This window comes from Amblyraja radiata, chromosome 3 (genome assembly GCF_010909765.2).
Source record: "Amblyraja radiata isolate CabotCenter1 chromosome 3, sAmbRad1.1.pri, whole genome shotgun sequence".
In the NCBI taxonomy this organism is placed as follows: Eukaryota; Metazoa; Chordata; class Chondrichthyes; order Rajiformes; family Rajidae; genus Amblyraja; species Amblyraja radiata.
In genome coordinates this window covers 49,300,355-49,327,308 of record NC_045958.1, presented here as the reverse complement: position 1 = coordinate 49,327,308, position 26,954 = coordinate 49,300,355, and the positions used below count along the sequence as shown (strand labels likewise).

Below are 26,954 nucleotides of genomic sequence, written 5' to 3'. Positions count from 1 at the left end.
CTTCGTAACAAGTGGAGTTTTGTATAGGAGCAAAGGGGTCCTTCTGCAGTTGTACAGGGCCCTAGTTTAACCACACCTGGACTATTGTTTGCAGTTTTAGTCTCCAAATTTGAGGAGGGACATTCTTGTTATTGAGGGAGTGCAGCGTATGTTCACAAGGTTAATTCCCAGGATGGCGGGACTGTCATATGTTGATAGAATGGAGCGACTGGGCTTGTTTACACTGGAATTTAGGATGAGAGGAAATCTGATTGAAACATATAAGATTATTAAGGGATTGGACGCAGTAGAGGCAGGAAACATGTTCCCAATGTTGGGTGAGTCCAGAACCAGGGGCCACAGTTTAAGAATAAGGGGTAGGCCATTTAGAATGGAGATGAGGAAAAACCTTTTCACCCAGTTGTGAATCTGTGGACTTCTCTGCCTCAGAAGGCAGTGGAGGCCAAATCTCTGAATGTTTTCAAGAGAGAGTTAGATAGAGCTCTTAAAGATAGCGGAGTCAAGGGATATGGAGAGAAGCCAGGAACGTGGTACTCATTGTGGATGACCAGCCATGATCACAGTGAATGGCGGTGCTGCCTTAAAGGGCTGAATTACCTACTCCTTACACCTATTGTCTATTGTCTATTGACTCGATAGGCCAAAGGGCCGTTTCCATGCTGTATCTCTAAAACTAAAACTTTTTTATTTTCTTAGCTTTGTGATATGTGACTTTTGATTTCTGGCATTTATAAGTATGTGAAATTGTTAATTTTTCTTTCATCGCCTATAGATCTAATTGATGTTGTAGACGACATTCTGACAAATATGAAGGAGAGCAACATAGCAGTCTGGGTTATGGCAAAAAGTTGTACATACCAAGGGGTGAATACTCTCACAGATAAAGTAGAAGAAGCACCTGACACTCCAGTGTCATCATCGTGGCAATCGACACTCAACTTGAAATCCACTTTTCTTTACATATTCACCTCAGGAACAACAGGTACTGTATCAAGGATTTTTTTCTTTTGTCCTGTGCAGAATGTTTTTGAAGAATGTCAACTACTGTAAATTCTTGATGGATTGACTGTGGCAGTATTGGAGTGATTTACATGCAACGTGTCAGAATTAGAGGCATACAGTGATACTAGAGAGTCCTAGGGCTAGAATGGACTCCGGAAATAGTCATGCAGCATGGAAATGGGCCCTTCGGCCTAACTCATCCCTTCCCGACCAAAGTGACCACCTAAGCTTGTCCCATTTGCCGGTGTTTGTCCCCTATCCCTATAAACCTTTCCTGTCCATGTACATGTCCAAATGTCTTTAAATTATTGTTAGTTTATCTAAGAAGAGGCACAACATGGAAGAATCTGAAAATCAGATGTGATTTTTGAAATCAAGCCCAAAGCTGAGAGTCGATAGAACCAATCAAACACAGTCATGATTCATGAAAGGGATGATGCAGGTTAGGAAACTGGGAGCAGAGTTTGTAATTAGTTTAACTTTACAGAGTTTAGAAGAAGGACAGAGTACAATGGATTAGGCAATTCCAAGGTAACCAGGGCATTTATGATTTTTTCAGCAGCTTATGAGTGGGGTTTGTGGGTATCCATCGGTGTTCTGGAGATGAGCAGTGCTGCTGATGGCGTGAATGATGCACTATAGCTCTTTGTGGAGAGACGGTCAAATTAGTAGCAATGCAATTTAACATGAATTATGTACATTCAGATATAGTCATCTCAAGGACAATGATCCATTTTAGATTTGCCTATGTCAGGAATGTTCATTATAGTCTCTTTCCACATCCTCCACCCTGGTATATGTTCCTTAAAGGGCCTTCTTATGGTGGGAAGCACATAAAAGTTGATAAGAATCTTATTCAATATTATAGGTTATTTATACTGTTACTCGTAAAAGGAAAATTCCGTTCTTCCCATTTTGCAAAGAGCTATTTAGCATTCTGTAATTGTTGTATTCTGACCAGGGGTGGTTAATGGGGAAGACTCCAGGACAAAACCATGCAAGGTCACTGAGTTGCATTGCAGCAGTGTATGTGCCAAATGAATGAAACTTATTGTTCTGACCAGGAATTTGCAGCCATGGATATTATCTAGGGAGATGGGAGGTGGGAATCCAAGCATAAATGGAATGTGTTCTTGTTTGACGTGCTATGTGGTTCACACTGGGTACCATTGTTGCTGTGATTTTTGTTTAAAAAGCCAAAACCTATAGTGTAGATTGCTTGTGATCCTGACAACCTGATCAATGCAAATAATACTGTATTTTTAATACCAGCAGCATTGTTCTTCTACTGTCGCTGCTTGTCAGCTGCCTTTGTATTCTTTGCAGTAGCAGCTTACAAAAACGTGTGGTTGAGGCATGGGGAGGGAGGAAATTTGGCAGTGTTATTGGAGCAAAACTGGTGAACCATTATTGACTGTTGTACTCACTTCCACACATTCTTTCTGTTCAGTCAGATTAATGAAACATACAGTGTACAACCTGCGAAACAAAACTTGCAAAACGTTTGGCACTGGTGGTCGAGGATTATTTAGTGAGTGGGCGAGGCAGCATCTCTGACCCATTGACCATCCTGCCAGACCTTCCGTGTTAATCCAGAACTTTGTTTTTGTAATCCGGCATTTGTAATTGCTTGTGTCCAAAGATGATTTACTGCCCTGTTTAGAGTATAAACGCATTTAAGTTACAAACAAACTATTTTCTTTGAAACTTATTCAAGCCTGGCATTTATTGTATACCACAAACTGTCATGTGAAGGGAATGTGGGGAGAATAAATTGGAGATTGTAGCAGGATCAGTGTAATGGGGACGTCAGAGTCTCCGTGGGCTCAGTGGATCTAAGGGACAGTTTATGTACTGTATGAATCTACAAATCCACCTGGCTGCCAGTCCAGTATCTTGACCACCACACCACCTCTCCTCCTCTCCTCTTGAAGATGTTGAGTGGGTATGTGCATAAATGGGAAAAGCTCCAAAGAACACTTGCAAATTTACTAGAGTTGTGTCCAGGAAGATCAGCCACACTTAACACTGAGACAAAGAAGTATGGCAAAAGTCCAAAAAAAGGATCACCACCATCTTCTCAAAGGCACTTAGGGAGAGCTAACAAATGAAGGAGTTGCCAGTGATGTCCACATGCATGATATTAATATATATATATTTTTAAAAATCAACATTGTCATAATTGTCAAATAAATATATCTGGGGAAAATGGGAGTTAAAGCCATTATTGTTTAAATATTGCAGGTGGTTTGAATTTATGTGATGCATTTTATAATAGGTCTTTGCTCCATTTTAGAAGTAAAGAAGAAAATGAATCCTTGTAAGTTAACACAATATTGTGGTATTTTAATTTATCTACCTTATTCACGTATGCAAAGTTGACTTCTTTTAAACTTTGATTGTTACCAGGATTGCCAAAGGCCGCTGTGATAAGCCATCTGCAATCCTTGAGGGCAAGTGTTGGCTTTTTTATTTTTGGAGTCACCAAGGATGATATCATCTATATTTCACTCCCTCTGTACCATGGTTCAGCCTCTCTCTTAGGAATTTGTGGTTGTATTGAGCTAGGTAAGTTTATTACTGAAATATGTTAAGTTCGTAATTGCTTTTTTAACGTTCTGTCATAGCAATGAATTGATCTACTGTAAAATTGATCTCTCGGGTTCAAGTCATATCCTTCAAAATTTATGTTGTGTGGTTTATTAGCCTTTGGAGTCATAACATTTTAGAGCATAGGCATCAAGTAGGCTGAGTACTCATAATGTCATTTGGCAATCGGTCCTACTAAAGCGCATAATTTGCATGCAAGCAGTCAGCAACTTGCAGATTGTTTTTGTAGGACTACCTGGGAATTTGACATTTATGCAAATGTCATTGTTCCCAATGTGTGAAATATATTTGTACATTCAAATTGCAGCTGACCTTTTGCCAATATTTGGCTGATGACATTGCCATCAACTCAGGTAAAAGCTGAAAGGAAAATTTGTCCACGCATCCCCTGATTAACATTAATTAATTTGATGTAAATCAGAGATCAGAAAATACACTATTCTTCTCTTACCATTCTATATAAATAATAATTGTTATAACATGATTACTTAAGCAAGATCCTTTAAGTCAGCTGATTCCCACTGAACTATGTGCCAAAAATGATTGAACTTCCTGGAGAAGAGAGTAGAAGGAAAAGGTTTATAAAAGAAAGGGAGGGGAAAATCAGATGATTATATGAAACCAAAATTGATTGGAGCAGTTAAAAATTTTTAGAACAAAAATAAATGTGGTTTTGTTTAGAGAGATAGCAGGCCCTTTAACCCACAGAGTCTATGTCAACCATTGGTCATCCATTCACACTATTTTGATGTTATCCCACTTTCTCATCCACTCGTTACACACTCAATTTTACAGAGACCAATTAACCTACATACCAGCTCATTTTGGGGATGTGGGAGGAAACTGGGATGGAGGAAACTCACGCAGTCACCGTGAGAACATGCAAACTTCACACAAACAGCACCAGAGGTTGGAATAGAACCTGGGTCTCTGGAGCTGTTGATAAATTATTTTTAATCTACGTACAATGTAGCACCAGTTTTGCTGGGACATGCATGTATTTGGCATCAGCAAGGGATCAAGCATGGTCTGCCCTGTCCTCTATGCTACACCAGTGGAGTCCAGTAGGTCAGTGTGGTCCCTGGCTTTGACCGTCAGGAAACTAGAGAACAGTCTCACCAGCGGGAAGTGGGAAGGAGCTGCAGACCTGGCTTGGGAAGGTAGACGCTCCCGCCCCATGAGTCTCGGGCAGATGGGGCTCGTTAGCCTGGGAAGGCATCTAGAAGAAGGAAAACTCAGATTTAAAACCTCCACTGCCTTGTGGCCATATCCAGTCATGGAAAAGGCTCCTGGAGTAAACCTCAAGAAAATCTGGAGTCGGAGCCCCTAAGGCAGTTCGTCGTTGTCTCCAACCTCGCTCTGGCAGCTCCTGCGACGGCGCTGGTGCCAAACTGTAACGGCCCTGCTGTTCCTTTGGATCGATCAGCGACGTGGAGAGGGGGGACGTGCTGCATGGGCAACTGCCTGTCCTCCATATGACATCGCCCAGGCTTGCATCCAACCAGGATGCATCACCCATGGTCAGTTATGACCGAGGGGGCCTATTACTGTCAAAGCTGTCATGCCTATGTAACAGGTTGCCTGTGCTGTGACAGCCCCAATACTGTCCTGTGCCAAATTGACTTTTCTGGAAGAGCGGTACAATGGAAGAAATAACTTGGCCTGAGGGCGGATGACCAACTATTTCAATTCCAATATTTTCAGTTTAATTTCATTTTAGCTGGGTTCTGTATTAATTGATGCATTTACCTAATGTGCCAATGACCTATTGGACATATGGCTATGCAGGAAATGGATTAAGTACAAGCAAAAGAGGGTGTTTTAACTTGGCATCTTATTCGGCAAGGGGCCTGTTCCTTTTCGGTATATTTTAATGTTCTATATTAACATAGAAACATAGAAAGTAGGTACAGGAGTAGGCCATTCGGCGCTTCGAGCTAAAACTGCCATTCAATATGATCATGGCTAATCATCCAGAATCAGTACCAGCTTCTGCTTTTTCCTCATATCCCTTGATTCCGTTAGACCTAAGATCTAAACATAACTCTCTCTTGAATACATCCAGTGAATTAGCCTCCACTGCCTTTTGTGGCAGAGAATTCCACAGATTCACAACTCTCTGAGTGAAAACGTTTTTCCTCATCTCAGTCCTAAATGGCCAACACCTGATTCTTAGACTGTGACCCCTGGTTCTGGACTCCCCCAACACAGGGAACATTTTTCCTGCATCTAGCCTGTCCAATCCCTTAAGAATTTTATATGTTTCTATTAGATCCCCTTTTCTTCTTCTTTTTCTTCTTGTTACAAATGTTGACATCACTGTCATCGTCCGTCCTGAAAAGGACGCAAGCTTCCGTCGACAATCAGCAGGAGCCATCACTTGTTGCAATAGATGATGGTGGTAGCAGAATTAGCTCGGGATACTTCCAGTTTCCAGCCCGCGACTCTCATCCATCTGAATTCCAGTAAATCTAAGCCCAGTCGATTCATTCTTTCATCATATGTCAGTCCCGCCATCCCGGGAATTAACCTGGTAAACCTACGCGCCACTCCCTCAATAGCAAGAATGTCCTTCCTCAAATTAGGAGACTAAAATTGCACACAATACTCCAGTCTCACCAGGGCCCTATACAACTGCATAGGATCTCCTTGCTCCTAAACTCAAATCCTCTCGCTATGAAGGCCAACATGCCATATGCTTTCTTCACTGCTTGCTGTACCTGCATGCTTACTTTCAGTGACTGATCTACAAGGACACCCAGGTCTCATTGCACCTCCCCTTTACCTAATCTGACACCATTCAGATAATAATCTGACTTTTTGTTCTTGCCACAAAGTAGATAACCTCACATTTATCCACATTATACTGCATCTGCCATGCATCTGCCCACTTACCCAACCTATGCAAATCACATTGCAGCCTCATAGCATCCTCCTCGCAGCTCACACTGCCACCCAGCTTTGTGTCATCTGCAAACTTGGAAATTCTATCTGATGCACCAAAATGTTATCTGAAAATTACATTGAAATGCTTTATCACTTGTGGTTTACATTCTAATATTAAGTTGGTTATTTTTATGTTCTATATTTTATCTGATCCACCAACATATTATCCGAAAATTACATGATAATGCTTCATCACTTCTGGTTTACATTCTGCTAATAATCTGTATTTCTTTCCTTGCAATAGTAAGTGTTGAGGGAAATGATTTCCTGGGATGTATACGGGATGGTTTTCTGAGCCAATATGCAGAGGAACCAACTAGCGGACAGGCCATCCTAGACTGGGTATTGTGTAATGAGGAAGGATTAGTTAGCAATCTTGTTGTGCAAAGCCCCTTGGGCAACAGTGACCATAATATGGTGGAATTCTGCATTAAGATGGAGAGTGACATGGTTAATTTAGAGACTAGGGACCTGAACTTAAAGAAAGGAGAACTTGATGGTATGAGATGGAAATTGGCTAGGATAGACTGGCAAATGATACTTAAACGGTTGACGGCGGAGATGCAATGGCAAAGATTTGAAGATCGCATGGATGAACTACAATCATTGTTCATCCCTGTCTGGCGAAAAAATAAAACGGGCAAGGCGGCTAAACCATGGCTTAACGAGGAACATTAAGGATAGTGTTAAATCCAAGAAAGAGGCGTTAAAATTGGCCAGAGGATGCACCAAACCAGAGGACTGGGAGAAATTTAGAATTTAAAAGCTTCTTTAGATATGTGAAGAGGAAAAGATTAGTGAAGACAAATGTAGGTCCCTTACAGTCAGAGACAGGTGAATGTATTGAAACAAGGAAATGGCAGAACAGTTAAACAAGTATTTTGGTTCTATCTTCACTAAGGAAAACACAAACAATATCCCAGAAATACTAGGGGAGCAAGGATCTAGTGGGGGGGAGGAACTGATGGGAATCCACATTCGTCAGTAAATGGTGTTAGGTAAACTGTTGGGACTGAAGCCAGATAAATCCATAGGGCCTGTTGCTCTACATCCCAGAGTACTCAAGGTGGCTCCAGATATCGTTGATGCATAGGTGATTATTTTCCATTGTTCTATAGACTGGATCAGTTCCTGTTGCTAATGTAATCCTAATTTTTAAGAAAGGAGGGAAAGAGAAAACGGGGAATTATAGACCAGTTAGCATTACATCAGTAGTGGGGAAGATATAACAATTACAGCACGGAAACAGGCCATCTCGGCCCTACAAGTCCGTGCCGAACACTTATTTTCCCCTAGTCCCATCTACCTGCACTCAGACCATAACCCTCCATTCCTTTCCCATCCATATACCTATCCAATTTATTTTTAAATGATAAAATCGAACCTGACTCCACCACTTCCACTGGAAGCTCATTCCACACAGCTACCAATCTCTGAGTAAAGAAGTTCCCCCTCATGTTACCCCTAAACTTCTGTCCCTTAATTCTGAAGTCATGTCTTCTTGTTTGAATCTTCCCTACTCTCAATGGGAAAAGCTTATCCATGTCAACTCTGTCTATTCCTCTCATCATTTTAAAGACCTCTATCAAGTCCCCCTTCTGCGCTCCAAAGAATAAAGACCTAACTTATTCAACCTTTCTCTGTAACTTAGTTGCTGAAACCCAGGCAACATTCTAGTAAATCTCCTCTGTACTCTCTCTATTTTGTTGACATCCTTCCTATAATTGGGCGACCAAAATTGTACACCATACTCCAGAATTGGTCTCACCAACGCCTTGTACAATTTTAACATTACATCCCAACTTCTATACTCAATGCTCTGATTTATAAAGGCTAGCACACCAAAAGCTTTCTTTACCACCCTATCTACATGAGATTCTACCTTCAGGGAACTATGCACAGTTATTCCTAGATCCCTCTGTTCAACTGCATTCCTCAATTCGCTACCATTTACCATGTACATCCTATTTTGATTTGTCCTGCCAAGATGTGGCACCTCACACTTATCAGTATTAAACTACATCTGCCATCTTTCAGCCCACTCTTCCAAATGGCCTAAATCTCTCTGTAGACTTTGAAAATCTACTTTATTATCCACAACACCACCTATCTTAGTATCATCTGCATACTTACTAATCCAATTTACCACATTATCATCCAGATCATTGATGTATATGACAAACAACAGTGGACCCAACAGATCCCTAAGGCACCCCACTAGTCACCGGCCTCCAACCTGACAAACAGTTATCCTCCATTACTCTCTGGAATCTCCTATTTAGCCACTGTTGAATCCATCTTGCTACCCAACTATTAATACCCAACAATTGAACCTTCTTAACCAACCTTCCATGTGGAACCTTGTCAAAGGCCTTACTGAAGTCCATATAGACAACATTCACCAATGTACCCTCATCAATTTCCCTAGTAACCTCTTCAAAAAATTCAAGAAGATTAGTCAAACATGATCCTTCCAGGCACAAATCCATGTTGATTGTTCCTAATCAGATCCTGTTTATCCAGATGATTATATATATTATTTCTAAGTATCCTTTCCATTAATTTGCCTACCACTGATGTCAATCTACCAGGTCTATAATTGCTAGGTTTACTCTTAGAACCCTTTTTAAACAATGGAACAACATGCGCAATACGCCAATCCTCCGGCACCATTCCCGTTTCTAATGACATTTGACATATTTCTGTCATAGCCCCTGCTATTTCTACACTAACTTCCCTCAATGTCCTAGGGAATATCCTGTCAGGACCAGGAGACTTATCCACATTTATATTTTTCAAAAGTGTCAGTACTTCCTCTTCTTTGATCCTCATAGTTTCCATAGCTACCCTACTTGTTTCACTGACCTCACATAATTCAATATCCTTCTCCTTGGTGAATACCGAAGAAAATAAATTGTTCAATATCTCCCCCATCTCTTTTGGCTCTGCAGATAGCTGTCCACTCTGACTCTCTAATGGAGCAATTTTATCCCTCGTTATCCTTTTGCTATTAATATAGCTGTAGAAACCCTTTGGATTTACTTTCACCTTACTTGCCAAAGCAACCTCATATCTTCTTTTAGCTTTTCTTATTTCTTTCTTAAGATTCTTTTTACATTCTTTATACTCCTCAAGCACCTCATTTACTCCATGCTGCCTATAATTATTGCAGATCTCTCTCTTTTTCCGAACCAAGTGTCCAATTTCCCTTGAAAACCACGGCTCTTTCCAATTTTTACTATTTCCTTTCAACCGAACAGGGACATAAAGATTCTGTACTCTTAAAATTTCACCTTTAAATGTCTTCCATTTCTCTTCCACATCTTTCCCATAAAACAAAATGTCCCAATTTACTCCTTTTAAATCCTTTCGCATCTCATTAAAGTTAGCCTTTCTCCAATCAAAAATCTCAACCCTAGGTCCAGTTCTGACCCTCTCCATAATTATATTGAAACTAATGGTATTGTGATCACTGGACCCGAAGTGCTCCCACAACGCATACCTCCGCCACCTGACCTGCCTCATTTCCTAACGGGAGGTCCAGCACTGCCCCTTCTCTAGTAGGTACCTCTATGTATTGCTGCAAAAAACTATCCTGCACACATTTTACAAACTCCAAACCATCCAGCCCATTTACAGAATGTGTGTCCCAGTCTATGTGTGGAAAATTGAAATCTCCCACAATCACTACCTGTGTTTACTACTAATATCTGCTATCTCCTTACATATTTGCTCTTCCAATACTTGCTCCCCATTTGGCGGTCTATAATACATCCCTATAAGTGTTGCTACACCTTTCCCACTTCTCAGTTCCACCCAAATAGCCTCCCTAGACGAGCCCTCTAATCTATCCTGCCAAAGCACTGCTGTAATATCTTCCCTGACAAGCAATGCAACACCTCCACTTCTTGCCCCTCCAATTCTATCACACCTGAAGCAACAAAATCCTGGAATATTTAGTTTCCAATCACAGCCCTCCTGCAACCATGTTTCACTGATCGCCACAACATCATACTTCCAGGTGTCAATCCAGGCTCTCAGCTCATCCACCTTTCTTACAATGCTCCTACCATTAAAATATATACATTTAAGAAACCCACCGCCTCTTATTCTCTGTTTATTTTATTTTTCTTCTTTCTCCCCTAGATTTTGGGTCCGAGTGTTTCCCTTCTCTGCCTCCTGCCTCACACTCTGTCTACTAGCTTTCTCTATTTGAGTCCCTCCCCCCAACCATTCTAGTTTAAAGTCTCCCCAGTAGCCTTTGCAAAGATGCTTGAGTCAATTATTAAAGATGTAATAGCAGCACATTTGGAAAGCAGTGACAGGATCGGTCAAAGTCAGCATGGGTTTATGAAGGATTTTGCTTGACTAATCTTCTGGAATTTTTTGAGGATGTAACAAGTAGAATGGATAACGGAGAGCCAGTGGATGTGGTGTATCTGGACTTTCAAAAAGCCTTTGACAAGATCCCACTCAAAAGATTAGGGTGCAAAATTAGAGCACATGCTGTTGGGGATTGACATGGATAGAGAACTGGTTGGCAGGTAGGAAGCAGAGTAGGAATTAACGGGTCATTTTCAGAATGGCTGCAAGGCTCAGTGCTGGGATCCCAGATATTTACAATATATATGAACAATTTGGACGAGGGAATTCAATGTAGCATCTCCAAGTTTGCGGATGACACAAAGCTGGGTGGCAGTGTGAGCTGCGAGGCGGATGCTATGAGGCTGCAGGGTGACTTGGATAGGTTGGGTGAGTGGGCAGATGCATGACAGATGCTATATAATGTGGATAAATGTGAGGTTATCCATTTTGGTGGCAAGAGCAAGAAGGCAGATTATTATCTGAATAGTGTCAGATTAGGAAAAGGGGAGGTGCAGTGAGACCTGGGTGTCCTTGTACATCAGTGACTGAAAGTAAGCATGCAGGTACAGCAGGCAGTGAAGAAAGCTAATGGCATGTTGGCCTTCATTGTAAGAGGATTTGAGTTTAGGAGCAAGGAGGTCCTACTGCAGTTCTGCAGGGCACTGGTGAGACCGCACCTGGAATATTGTGTGCAGTTTTGGTCTCCTAATTTGAGGAAGGACATTATTGCTATTGAGGGAGTACAGCGTAGGTTCACCAGGTTAATTCCCAGGATGGCGGGACTGACATATGATGAAAGAATGGGTCGACTGGGCTTGTATTCACTGGAATTTAGAACGATGAGAGGGAATATTATAGAAATATATAACATTCTTAAAGGATTGGACAGGCTAGGTGCAGGAAAAATGTTCCCCATGTTGGGGGAGTCCAGAACCAGGGGTCACAGTTTAAGAACAAGGGGTAGGCCATTTAGGACTGGGATGAGTCAAAACCTTTTCACCCAGTAAGTTGTGAATCTGTGGAATTCTCTGCCACAAGAAGGTAGTGGTGGCCAATTGACTGGATGTTTTCAAGAGAGAGTTAGATTTAGCTCTTAGGGCTAAAGGAATCAAGGGATATGGGGGGAAAAACAGGAACAGGGTATTGATTTTGGATGATCAACCATGATCATATTGAATATCGGTGCTGGCTCGAAGGCCCGAATGTCCTACTCCTGCACCTATTTTCTATGTTTCTAACTCAGATAATTGACAGTTTATGAATGGGGCAAAGTTATTTTCAAGGCGTTGCCCGAATATTTGAAATGTGTATTGTGTCCATTCAGGTGCAACATGTGTTCTAAAGAAGAAATTCTCAGCCACCCAGTTTTGGAATGATTGCCGGAAGTACAATATTACAGTATTCCAGTATATCGGAGAACTGTGTCGCTATCTGTGCAATCAACCACAGGTAATACTTCAATGATGGATATTTCCATGATTTTAGGAGGGTCCTGAAATCTCTGTAGGTTGTGCTGCTGGTAGGAATACAAGAACAAGTGGCACACTTTCTGATTAACACAAATCAAAATATTGAGATCACTAACATTAAATTATTCCAATTCTGTATTGTGCAGCAAATAAGCTTATTTGTTACCATGTTTGTACCAGGTGTAAGTCTTACATTTGTTCTAAATACCTTAATTATAAGTACTGTGAAACTATGAATATTAAATACATTTAGGGTTCCTCAAAACCAAAGTTGAGTTTGTACCTTTAATCTTTTGATGAAACTTTGCCATATGGGAATTAGAAACAACGCATTGAAGTGGATGAGTCTTTCCTTGCAAACTGCCACCAAAAGGTTGTGCTGGAGGGTGTTCCAACAGAGCTAAAGTTTCATCTGGGGTTCCACTGGCTACAGTTCTGGGACCCCTATTATATTTTTTTGGCATAGATCAATGATCTCTCTTCGAAGGCCACACAAAGGTTAGACACTTTGCGGATGATTGTACTCTCTATAATAGAATACAATCCATGGAGGATTCGGAGAGACTCCAACAAAGACCTTGACACTTTAGTCAAATGGGAAGGAGATTGGCAGATGTCTTTCAATTCTTCTAAGTGCTTCAGTATAAGAGTTACCCACAAGAGGAACCTGCTTACCATGAATTACAAGATGGGGCACTCCACTCTGGAAGAGGTGAAACATCATCTCTACCTGGGAGAGGAACTTAGCAGTGATTTGAAATGATCTACTCACATCAACCAAACAACCATCAAGGCTAACAGAATGCTAGGATTGCTGAAGATAAATATTTATTATTGCGACAACAGAATCAAGTCTATAGCCTACAAGACTCCGATAAGACCCAAACTTGAGTATTGCTCCGCGGGCTGGGATCCACAACACAAAATAATTGGGGACAAGTTAGAAATAATTCAAACTGGAGCTGCAATGTTTACCATTGGTGATTACAGCAGGAAGGCCATTATCACTAAAATCCTTGCTGATCTAGAGTGGGAAACCCTTCAAGACCGTAGGACCAAATTACGCCTGACGACCATCTAGACAGAAACGCACGGGTTTATTCCAAGCAACATCAAGAGTCATCTTCAATCTACAAATTCATCCAGTAAACCAAAGACCAGGCAATTGGGGGTTTTCAACTACAACATTATCCAAACATATAAAGACTGTTATAGGTATTCACTGTAACCAAAGACAATTCGCGAATGGAATCATCTCCACCATGACATTCGCACTGCACCCGATGCCAAGACCTTCAAGACCAAGCTGGAAACAATCGATATTAAGACGCTGACTTCTAAGGCCCACTTTAATATTTAATTGCGACTTTGCATATGACCTTCCTAATGTATGCGACAACCAGTGATGGTGATTGTACGTCAAGATACAGATACAGATCCCGTCCTGTCGATGAAGACAGATCTGTGAATCCTTGGCCTTTCTCTTCTAAAGTCAACAAATCAGGTCCTTGGTTTTAGTGACATTGAGAGCAAAGTTGTTGTTCTTACATGATTCGGTCAGTCCATTGATCTCCCCCCCCCCCCCCCCCCTGTACTCATCATCATCCCTAATTTATACAGCAACAGTGATGTCGTTGGTGAATTTGAAGATGGAGGTCAAAACATTTAATCAAAACTGGGAAAAAGATAAAGTAAGTTAGCTTTAAGCTGCAGAGGATGCAAGAGGGGTGGATAGGACCAAAGTAATGTTTCTGATGGGTGAGGCAAGATTCCTACAGGGATAAATTAAGGAGATTATCCTGTCCCCTTGTGACTCTCTATTGTGTTCTTTCATCTTCACTGACCACACATCTTTCTGCATTTTCCCCATGCAATGACAGATGATGAACCAACTGTCTTTTCAGCTCTTCCCTTCCCAACATTCAGGGATCCATACAGATCTTTCAAAGTAAAGCAGTGATTCAAAATGCTGGAGTAAATTAGCAGGACAGGCAGCATTTCTGGAGAGAAGGAATGGGTGACGTATCGGGTCAAGACTTCTTCAGACTGACTTTTGCTCTTTTAAGTTAGTATTCTACATTTGCAATCCACAATGTTATTTCTACACTGATAAAAACCCAAATGCAGATAGGTATCAGCTTTGTGGGCACTTGGTTTCAGCCTGCAGTGGTTATTCAGAAGTCCCATAAGAGCACATTAATGCCGAATTCACAAATTCTATCTATGTTTCATTTTCGTTTGTTTCAGTGAGCCACCCTTTTCCCTTTCTTTTTACAGTCAGAAGGGGAAAAAAAACACAGAGTGCGCATGGCTATTGGAAATGGTATAAGGACTGATGTCTGGAAAGAATTTCTCAATCGTTTTGGCAACATTAAGATCTGTGAGTTTTATGGAGCAACAGAAGGAAATATCTTTTTTATGAATTACACAGGCAAAGTGGGAGCTGTGGGACGAAGCACATCCTTTCATAAGGTGAGCCAAAATTTAGTTCATGAAGGCTGAATATTATTTGGATGATTCCGTCTAACACCTGCATTTAAGATGGACTATTTAAAATGATTATTTTGGGAGTAAATGTTTCTGTGGTGCACATTTGCCACATTTAATGTAGTGTATGTAGAGGGCCTAATGTGGGAAAAGATAAAGCTTAAATCTACTTCGGAAATTGGCACGGGCAAGTAACAAATGTGTTCGTGGGTGAGCCTCTTAGGACCAGCAATCGCTGTTCTATTAACTTTAAGGCAGTTATGGATAAAGACTGGTCCACCCCGCCAGTTAAAATTCAGAATTGGGGCAAAGCCAACTTTGATGGAACTTCCTCAAGATGATTGGAGTAGGGCAAAGGAACGTCGTGAAAGTGGAATGCTTTTGTTGTGTTAGAACGAAGGGCAAGGCAGGTGGGCATAAGGAAGAAGGGTCCCGACCGGAAACATCACCTATCCACTTTCTGTAGAGAGCTGCCTGACCCGCTCAGTTGCTCCAGCATTTTGTGTCTAACTTGGGCACAAGGAAGCTTGGATAGTGAGAGAAATCGAGAAGCTGGTCATGGGGGGGGGGGGGGGGATTCTTATTGAATGGGGGGATCAGTACAGAATGGATGGGGGTGGGGGGGGGGGGTGCGGTCAGGACAGTGTGGATCGGAGGGTCTGTGCAGGATGAATGGAAGATCACTACAGGATGAATGAAGGGATTTCGTTGTCTCTGTACTGTACACTGACAATGACAATTAAAATTGAATCTGAATCTGATCAGTATAGGATGAATGGGAGATCAGTACGGGATGAATGAAGGGATCAGTATAGGATGAATGGGAGATCAGTACGGGATGAATGAGGGGATCAGTACAGGATGAATGAGGGGGTCAGTACAGGATGAATGGAGGATCAGTAAAAGATGAATGGGGAGATCACTACAGGATGGATGGGGGATCGGTGCAGGGTAAATGGAGGGTGGGTCAGTACCGGATGAATGGGGGGGATCAGTGCAGTATGAATGGGGGGAGAAGTGTAGGATGGATGGGAAGGGGGGTCAGTACAGGATTAATTGGAGGACCAGTGTAGGATGGATGGGGGGGTGGCAGGAGAATCAATGCGAGGTGGGTAGGGTGATGAATAGTTTTGGGGGGGTGGGGTGGGTAGCAGGGCTCTCACATAATTTTTTTTCCCTGTTACCAGCCAGGCAACCTCGGCAGCTTTTTAGGTTGCCAAATGACAGTTTAGGTGGTCATTTAAGATGGCTTGAATGACGCGTGCGGTAATGTGCTCGGACAAAGTGCGTAGTTCCCAGTCGGAATTATGGTCATGAAGCATTCACATATTATTTCTGCTTCAAATAAAGTCGCAAACTAACCATATTCACCAATCAAGACATGATATATACCACAATGACATGCAGCAAAATTATAATACAATACCTCAACTCTTTTTACACATTGCAATTAATGCAATTTCTATTATCTCTTTCCACTTCCAAACAGAAATGTGGTTGGATTATTCAGCTTATGATCAACCTCGGTGAGATCAAGTGCAAGCTTGGCTATCGCTTCGCACAACACCTCCACTCAGTTCGCAATAACCAACCTGATCTCCCGGTAGCTCAGCACTTCAACTCCCCATCCCATTCCGAATCCGACCTTTCTGTCCTGGGCCTCCTCCATGGCCAGAGTGAGGCCCACCGCAAATTGGAGGAATAGCACCTCATATTTTGCTTGGATAGTTTACACCCCAGCGGTATGAACATTGGCTTCTCTAATTTCAGGTAGTCTTTGCTTTCTCCCTCCTTCCCCTCCCATTCCCAGCTCTCCCACAGCCCACTGTCTCCGCCTCTTCCTTTCTTTTTCCCGCCCCCCACCCCTCCCGACATCAGTCTAAAGAAGGGTCTCGACCCGAAATGTCGCCTATTCCTTCGCTCCATAGATGCTGCCGCTGATTTTCTCCAAATTTGTCTACCAACGGGATTCCACCACTGGCCACATCTTCCCATCTTCTCCCCTGTCGGCTTTCCGCAGAGACCGTTCCCTCCGTAACTCCCTGGTCAATTCGCCCTTCCCACCCAAACCACCCCCTCTCCTGGCACTTTCCCTTGCAACTGCAGGAAATGCTATACTTGTCGCTTTACCTCCCCCCTTGACTCCATTCAAGGACTCAAGCAGTCTTTCCAGGTGCGGCAGAGGTTCACCTGCACCTCCTCCAACCTCATCTATTGCATCCGCTGCTCTAGGTGTCAGCTGCTCTACATTGGTGAGACCAAGCGTAGGCTTGGTGATCGCTTCGCCCAACACCTCCGCTCAGTTCGCAATAGCCAACCTGATCTCCCGGTGGCTCAGCACTTCAACTCCCCCTCCCATTCTGAATCCGACCTTTCTGTGCTGGGCCTCCTCCATGGCCAGAGTGAGGCCCACCGTAAATTCGAAGAACAGCACTTCATATTTCGCTGGCCATAAAGTTACGGCCTAAAATTACCAGAGACCCGGAATTCATCCTGAATATGGGTGCTGTCTGTATGGAGTTTTGTTTTCTCGTTTATAACATTGTTTACAGAGTACTATGTTTACATATTCTGTTGTGCTGCTGCAAGTAAGGATTTCATTGTTCTAACTGGGACGTGAGAGAATAAAACACTCTTGACTCTTGACATACGTCGCTAATATGTGGGATAGAACTAGTGTACGGGTGATCGGTGGTCAGCGTGGACTAGGTGGGCCGAAGGGCCTGTTTCCACGCTGTATCTTTAAATTACACTAAAAACACTAAAACCAGAGGAAATCTAAAGAAGGGTCTCTACCTGAAACGTCACCCAACTTCTTCTATCCAGAGATGCTGGCTGCTCCATGGAGTTTCCCCGCACAATTAAAGCATGGAATAGTCTTCACCCTACCATAGGAACCCAACCTGACGCAACTAAATTTAAGGTGGCTCTTTTTCCCCAAGAACCCATTTTTGCTTAAGTCCAAGTCAAGAGTCAAGAGAGTTTTATTGTCATGTGTCCCAGATAGGACAATTAAATTCTTGCTTGCTGCAGCACAACAGAATATGTAAACATAATACAGAACAGAAGATAAAAGTTCAGTGTGTCTATATACCATAGACCTTATATACACACAATAAATAAACAGATAAAATGCAACAGGCTGTTATTTTTCAGAGTTTGGAGTTTGGTGGTGGTGGGTTCACCAGTTTAAATTCCATTTGGAATATTTTTGGAGGGCCAGGAAACCAAGAAGCAAGAGTTACTCCATGGAGTTACTCCAGCTCCAGGCAGTGATTCTGCGTTGGTTTTCAGCGGTCGCGGCGAGCACAGTAATAGCGGCCAGATCTCCCACAATGCAAAGAGAGGGAGAAAGTGGCCGACGCCAACCAGTTGCCATGGCAGTGTGCATGTGCAGGATGGCACATGCGCACATGATGTGCTGGCCGTGGTTGTGCGCATGTGCAGGCCATGGCAGTGCGCATGTGTAAGGCGGCCTGCCGTGCCAAGCGGAGAGCCGAGTGGAGACCCGAGAGCCGAGAGCAGAGAGCTGGGAGCCGGATGGCGGGCGGAGACAGGGAGTGACAGAGAGAAAGAGATAGAGAGGGGGCCCACTCAGATGATAGGTGTCCCGGGTGCTTGCCAAGCCGGGCAAAATGGCATGGCTTTTAGGTTGCCCGGCGGGACTGTAGATTGCCATTAGCACCCAGGCAACCGCTAATTTCGAGCCCTGGGTAGATGGGGAGGGGAGCACAGGGGATGTCAGTGAGGACTGAATAGAGGCGGGAATGGGGATCAGTGCGGGATGGAGAGGAGGGGTCTCAGGATAATGGGGGTGGGGGGTGGAGGGGGGGCGTACAAGAGAGAGAGAGGGAGAGAGAGAGGGGAAGGGCAGAGGAGGTGGGGAGGAAAGAAGGTCAGCGCTCCTCGGACAACATAGCCCCGCTGCCTTGGTCGTCCCTGTCCAACGCCAAGTGCCGCCGCCAAAAGGGGAGGTGGTTGGGATCTACTCGCCACCACCTCCCCTCCTCCGCCAGCCAACAGCAAGGTACGGGGCCGAGTGGTGCAGATCAAAGATCCTATAGCTATAGAATCTTTGGTGCATCTGCTTCAGACGGCGGAAGGAGGCCTCCCCCTCTCTCCCTCCCTCCCTCCTCCCGGCCTCGGCATGCGAGAGGCGTTGTTTTGAAAGCGCTGTTGGCGGATTTGCAAGCAGCGGCCACTATCATGCCGCTGACATGAAACATCATGTTCCTATTCTCCAGTGATGCTGCCTGACCTGCTGAGTTACTTCAGTTTTTTGTGCCTATCTGCATAAACCAGTATCTGCAGTGCCATGTCGGGCTAAATGACTCAGCGTTTAGGTTGCCCGGCGGCGCTTTGGGTGATCAATGGCACCCAGGCAACCTAATTCCGAGCCCTGCATGAGCTATCGGGAGAAGTTGGGCAGGCTAGGACTTTATTCCTTGGAGTGCAGGAGGATGAGGGGTGATCTTATCAAGGTGTATAAGATCATTAGGGGAATAAATGGGGTAGAGGCTCAGAATCTTTTACCCAGAGTAGGAGAACCAAGAACCAGAGGATATAGGTCTAAGGTGAGAGGAGAAATATTTAATAGGGACCTGAGATGCAAATTTTTCACACAGAGAGTGTGGGTATGTGGAACGAACTGTCAAAGGGGGTAGTTGTGGCAGGTACTATAACAATATTTACAAGACATTTGGACAGATACATGGACATAGACAATAGACAATAGGTGCAGGAGTAGGCCATTCGGCCCTTTGAACCAGCACCGCCATTTAATGTGATCATGGCTGATCATCCCCAATCAGTACCTCGTTCCTGCCTTCTCCCCATATCCCCTGACTCCGCTATCTTTAAGAGCCCTTCTTGCTCTCTCATGAAAGTATCCAGAGAACCGGCCTCCACCGCCCTCTTGAGGCAGAGAATTCCTCAGACTCGTAACTCTGTGTGAGAAAAAGTGTTTCCTTGTCTCCGTTCTAAATGGCTTACCCCTTATTCTTAAACTGTGGCCCCTGGTTCTGGAAAGGTGAAACCATGAAAGGTTTGGAGGGATATGGGCCAAACACTGGCAGCAGGGACTAATGTAGATGGGCATCTTGATCGGCATGGACAAGTTGGGCTGAAGGGCCTGTTTCCTTGCTGTGTGACTATGAATGACTTAAAATTCAGAGCTTTCTGCTGTAAATTTCAAATGCCTGCTTATCTATCTAAAACATTATTATAGAAATAACAATGCAGTTTGGGAAACTAACATTCATACTGGTTTTCCTTTGAGTTATTTCTTGCATATGTTGTTTTTTAAACCGGTATTTATGTACATGTGGTTCTGCTGCAACACATGTCTCCATAATATGATTTTGATGTAAAGTTAGTGATGATTTAACAAGTCTTCGGGAATGAGAGAACCACTTAAAAGCTACTTTGAAAATTGACAAATATGTGAAGGAAAGCTGTCTTGGATTTAAACAGTATTGTATGGGGAAATCCTGTTTCGATATAATTTCCTGCTGTAATCTGACATCATTGTCTCTGAAGAGTACAGCTGGTATATTAACAGTGGGTGGTCAGAGAAATTGACAAGCAATTGCTTCTATTGATACTTGTGCAATGATACTCTGTTAAACAATGTAACATAGAGTTCTTAGTAGTTTTAGTTTGGAGCAACAAAAATAAACTTACTGCAGTTGAAAAGACTTTTGTGGAGAAAAATAACTTTGTTATTGTGTGCCTGACTCTTTGTAGCCCCTAAATCCCCTTTATTATCTGAATGGTGGCCGATTAGGAAAAGGGGAGATGCAGCGAGACCTGGGTGTCATGGTACACCAGTCATTGAAAGTAGGCATGCAGGTGCAGCAGGCAGTGAAGAAAGCGAATGGTATGTTGGCATTCATAGCAAAAGGATTTGAGTATAAGAGCAGGGAGGTTCTACTGCAGTTGTACAGGGTCTTGGTGAGACCACACCTGGAGTATTGCGTACAGTTTTGGTCTCCTAATCTGAGGAAAGACATTCTTGCTATAGAGGGAGTGCAGAGAAGGTTCACCAGACTGATTCCTGGGATGTCAGGACTGTCTTATGAAGAAAGACTGGATAGACTTGGTTTATACTCTCTAGAATTTAGGAGATTGAGAGGGGATCTTATAGAAACTTACAAAATTCTTAAGGGGTTGGACAGGCTAGATGCAGGAAGATTGTTCCCGATGTTGGGGAAGTCCAGGACAAGGGGTCACAGCCTAAGGATAAGGGGGAAATCCTTTAAAACCGAGATGAGAAAAACTTTTTTCACACAGAGAGTGGTGAATCTCTGGAACTCTCTGCCACAGAGGGTAGTTGAGGCCAGTTCATTGGCTATATTTAAGAGGGAGTTAGATGTGGCCCTTGTGGCTAAGGGGATCAGAGGGTATGGAGAAAAGGCAGGTACGGGATACTGAGTTGGATGATCAGCCATGATCATATTGAATGGCGGTGCAGGCTCGAAGGGCCGAATGGCCTACTCCTGCACCTAATTTCTATGTTTCTATGTCTCCCTTCTGTGGGAATCATTTAAAGCATTTGTACGAGGAGCGCTTATCTCCTCCCAAGCCTTTCATAATAAAAAGAGCCGAGCTAAACAGTATGAACTAGAAATGGAAATAAAGCAATTAGATATTGAAAATTATATTACGACAGCTCCTTCTATGAAAAAAACAACAAAATTGCTGCACTTAAATATAAATTAAATTACATATATTCAGACCAAATTATAAAACTTTATCAACATACTAAACAATTACAATTTGAATTTGGAGATAAACCACAAAAATTGCTAGCTCGTCAACTTCGCAAGTTAGATCAGGAAAAAACAATTCATAAAATTAGATCAGATACGGGAGAAACACTATCATTGCCGAAGGACATCAATGACAGATTTTTGAAATATTATCACACACTTTATTCAGCCATAAAAAACAGAACGTACTATGTGAATGGAAACATTCTTAAAGAAATGTAATCTTTCAGGATTAGATCTGAGAGAGGGAGAATTATTAGGTGCTGAAATTTCAATGAAAGATATTGAAGAGTCCATTAGATCCTTGAAAAATGGAAAGGCCGCAGACCTCGATGGTCTAAATTCTGAATTTTATAAAAAAATTAATGACTTGATCTCCCCACGCCTACAGACATTATATAATTGTGCTTTCACACAGCAGGTATTGCCAGAAACTTTAAATGAATCAACAATAACACATGCCAAAAATTGATAAAGATCTTGACCCTGGCTCATATAGGGCAATAGCTCTTTTAAATACCGATCAGAAGATATTAACAAAAATCTTAGCTCACAGATTAAGTTTAGTAATTCATAAATTACTAAATTAAATTAATCAAACAGGTTTTATCCCAAAACGCTATTCATTCTATAACCTGAGATGATTGTTTAATATAATATACTCAAATAGAATAGCTAACGTAGATTTAGCAGTCATCTCGTTAGATGCTGAAAAAGCATTTGATCAGGTAGAATGGCCCTATCTCTTTTCTGTGATGGAAAAATTTCAATTGGGTGAGAAGTTTTGTACATGGTTAAATTCCTATATACTAATCCATCAGCTAGAATATTGACAAATCAAATGTTATCACCTAAATTCAATCTATCTAGAGGTTGTAGACAAGGATGCCCACTATCTCCATTACTATTTGCTTTGGCTATTGAACCACTTGCAGAAAGTATCAGACCTCATCCAGAAATTTGTGGGTACAATACTAAAGATACAGTCAATAACATTTATTTATATGCAGATGACATATTATACATCACAAATTCAGAAACTAGTATTCCAAATTGATTAAATCTTATAACGCAATTTGGCTCATTCTCGGGATATAGAATTTATTGGAATAAAAGTGAAATTATGCCTGTAACGGAACCAAACCCATATATATTGTAACAATCTCCTTTTAAAATAGTCTACGAAAAGTTTAAATACCTTGGAATTTATGTGACTAAGAAATACGCATCTTTATTTAAATCATACTTCCCTCCCCTACATAAACTACATAAGAATATTCAATATTGGAAAACACTCCCCATTTCAATGTTTGGTAGAATTAATGCCATAAAAATGATTTTCCTTCCACAATTACTGTACTTTAAAAAAAAATGTTTTTATTAGAAGCAGTGTACAGTAGTATAAACCGCGGCATATGACATTGTACATCTTCCATTTTAATTTCAATTTGACAAAAATGAAATAGAAAAAGAGAAAAAGAGCAAGAAAGAGAGAGAGTGAAAGAGCTAGTGAATGTAATTACTATACTTATTTCAATCAATCCCTATCTATCTTCCAAAAAAATTGTTTTTTAAACTTGACTCTATTGTTACATTTTATTTCGGACTACAAGAACCATAGAATAAGTAAAAAACACCTGTGTAAATCTAAGATGAATGGAGGATTAGTTTTACCAAATTTTCTATTTTATTTTTGGGCAGTTAATATCAAAAATATGAACTTCTGGTTGGAGGATATGGACCAACAACCAGATTGGTTAAAGATGGAAAAAGAGGACTGCCTACCTTTTGAAATTGGCGCGATTTTGTTAACACCTACAAATTTGATTTAAAAAACATAGTGGAAACCCGATAATACATAGTGGTATGCGAACCTGGAAACAATTAAAAAAGACTGAAATTGGATAATTTATCACTTCTTCCTATCTTAAATAACCTCTCTTTTAAACCGTCTGTGTTAGATAAAGGATTTGCAAAATGGAAAAAATATGGAATTACAAATGTGGGACACCTTTATCGAAAGTGTATCCTTCTTTCATTCCAGGAGCTAAAACAGAATTATGGACTACATCAAAATAATTTTTTTAGATACTTGCAACTTAGAGATTATATAAAATCACATACACAAGTGTATAGAACTAAGGAACCAGAAATCCTTGATGAATGTTTGAATAAACATCCTAACACAGATAAATTAATATCCTACATTTATAACATCCTGTTAGATACTGAGGTTCCGTCGACGGAACCACACAGACAAGCATGGGAAAATGAATTGGCTCAATCCATAACGAAGGATATATGGGATAATAATAATAATAATAATACATTTTATTTGTGGGCGCCTTTCAAAAGTCTCAAGGACATCTTACAGAAATTAACAAGAGTAAAAAAACATATAATCGGAGTAAAATAAATAATAAAGACATCACCAATACACAAATTAAAGACAGAATTCGATCCAAAGACAAAAAATCAAAAACACAATGTGAAGAGAGAGCAGCGGCAGTTAAACCGCGCCAGCGTACACTCTCCCTTCCGACAGCAATCTTGGACACTAACTAAAATATTCACTTACACACAAAAAATCATCCCCCACAATGGTTACCACTGTGGGGGAAGGCACAATGTCCAGTCCCCATCCCCAGTTCTCCCAAAGTCAGGCCTATTGAGGCCTCCGCAATTGCCTCTACGGAGGCCCGATGTTCCTGGCCGTTCTGGCCGGGTGCTGTTGTCCCGGCGTCGGGAGAGTCCTCTCAGCGGCTGGGCCACATGGAACGGCCGCTTCCTTACCGGAGACCGCGGCTTCCAAAGCCGACAAGGCCGCGCCGGATTGGAGCTCCCAGGCTCCCGATGTTGAAGTCGGCGCCGCCCGCTCCGCAGACCCGCAGCCCGGAGGTGATGAACTCGGCGGTCACAGCTCACCGGAGCTCCAGCGCGTCGATCCAGAGCGGCGACCCAGGCAAGGCATCGCCCGCTCCGCTCTGCGATAGCGCTCCAGCGCTGTGCCGCCACCGAAGCCGAGGTGCTGGGCGGTCCCCGCCAGGAAACGGCGCTCCACGCCCGCTGGTAGGCCACGAGGACGGGTCGACGGGGCAGCCCGGAGAAAAAGCTGCCTCACCGACCAGGTAGGGACCTAGAAATATAGTTACCCCCTTCCCCCCACATTAAAAAGTCTATTTCTCCCACAAGCAAAGCACAGGATTCACTAAAACTACAAAAAATAAAGGGAATTAAACTGTCTTTAAACGGCTGGTTAGCAGCCGTTCCCCAAGATGGCTCCTCCTCCTTACAACATATACATTACTGTTCGTTGAACGCCAGGCACTCTTTAATACAATTTAAAGTATTACACAGTTTATATTACTCCAACACAAAATTAAACAGAATTTTTCCAAATATCTCACCTATCTGTGATAAATGCCAATACCTAGTATCCAACTTGCATAAATTGCAAGGTAAATTGCATAAAATCTACCTTGGTAAATTGTATAAAAATTCTAAAAATTTTGGATGGATATTTTTTTTAATTATTTCTGAAGTTGTTAATATTCAATTGGATCCCGATCCAAAATTAATAATATTGGGAATATCAGAACAAAGTATAAAACTTATAACAAATCAAAGAAATGTTCTTGATTACAGTATAATAACTGGGAAAAAAATGAATACTAAGACTTTGGAAAAACCCAACAACCCCCACAATTAAAATGTGGATTACAGAACTGTCTGAGACCTTACAATTGGAAAAAATTAGACTTGTCTTAACTGACAAATCAGAACTATTTGCTAGAATATGGTCTCCATTTATTGATTTCTTAAAGAGGTAAATTGGTTCAACACAGAAACTGGATTGAAACCTGAGGTCAGGATTGGATGAATAACTACACCTTATAATCTACAGACCTATGTCCAAAATTGTTATTGGTAATTTTCTTTGTTTGTTTTTCTTGTTATTTTTTTTCCTTTTTTATCCCATCCTCTCTATTAGTTTATAGACTTTTCTTTTCAGTTCTATCTTTCAAAACATTCTATAAAAAGAACAGAAGCTTTGTATGAGTGTAATTGATAAACAAACCGTGTTGCTATTATGTGTTTACGCTTCTAATAAAAATAATTTTAAAAAAAGAAAAAGGAATGGAGTGGTTTTGCTGAGGGCAGTGCAGAGATGTGACTTTATTGAGTTTGTCGTCATGACAGGGTCTTAGATTGACTGACAGCCTGCGAAAACAGTGAGGTCCCTGGAGACCAGTGACAGAACAGGAGTTAGTTACTGATAGGATGCAAGAAAGGAACCCAGACAGTCATTGTCTGATGCAGCAGGAAGATAATTAAATTTTGTCCACTGTACAGGAAGTATTCTGTTCAGCAATTAGTTATCCTTTCAATTATTCAATATCTCATTTAGTTATTGAGACTGACTGCATATTTTACTTATTTATAAACTCCAGGTGTATTCTATCTGTCCATCTGGTGCGTGAATCTGTCTTCCAGGTCAGTCATAATCTGTGCTTTGGAAGACAGAATCTGCTGGCAAAGAAATAGCAACCTTAATCTACATCGTGAGAAAACAATACCCTTTGATTTGCAGATTATGACAAACTGCTAGACTACTTGTTTTATTCCACTGTTATCCTCCGGAAAATGGGTGCTGATTTCAACCTGTTGTGCATGTAAAGCATTGCTATATTTGTGTATTAATTTAGAATTGAACTCTCACAATAAATTGATGTGGATATTTAACACCTTGGGTGATCCAGTTACTATGCAGACCTTTTATTCCGCCCATGCCAATCACCCTTTTCAATCCAAAAAGTAAACATTTGAAACTGAATGATCTTAGTTTCTCAGCCTGAAAAGTAAAACATTGATCAAAGGTATTTTATTGGTCACATTCACATACACCGAGGTGTAATGAAGTGAAATGCTTTTTGCCATTTTGCAGCACACAAAAAAAGAATACAGACATAACACCAATGAGAGTCTTAAACACAAAGAACATCCCCCCACAATGGCTCCCACCATGAGGGAAGGCACAAAGTCCAGTCCCCAACAAATATTCACCCATAGTCGGGCCTATTGAGGCCTCCACAGTTGCCTCTACAGAGGCCCGATGTTCCTGGCCGTTCTCGCCGGGTGGTGGTGCTCCGGCGTCGGGAGAGTCCTCACAGCGGCATGGGAACCCTGGAATGGCCGCCTCCGTACTGGAGGCTGCGGCTTCCGAAGCCGACAAGGCCGCGCCGGTTGGAGCTCCTCAACTGGCGATCTCGTCGCGAGATCCCAGGCTCCCGGTGTAAAGTTCGGC

At 42.0% G+C, this 26,954-nt stretch overlaps 1 protein-coding gene across 1 annotated transcript in view; it reads left to right on the top strand.

The window, feature by feature from the left end:
* Positions 1 to 26,954, top strand: part of slc27a6 (solute carrier family 27 member 6) — a 77,174-nt gene that overhangs the window by 26,957 nt on the left and 23,263 nt on the right. Inside the window, exons 2-5 of the mRNA XM_033017775.1 lie at positions 773 to 982; positions 3,412 to 3,570; positions 12,248 to 12,372; positions 14,670 to 14,864. Of these exons, the coding sequence (XP_032873666.1) occupies positions 773 to 982; positions 3,412 to 3,570; positions 12,248 to 12,372; positions 14,670 to 14,864 (689 nt within the window). The remainder of the gene's footprint in view (positions 1 to 772; positions 983 to 3,411; positions 3,571 to 12,247; positions 12,373 to 14,669; positions 14,865 to 26,954) is intronic.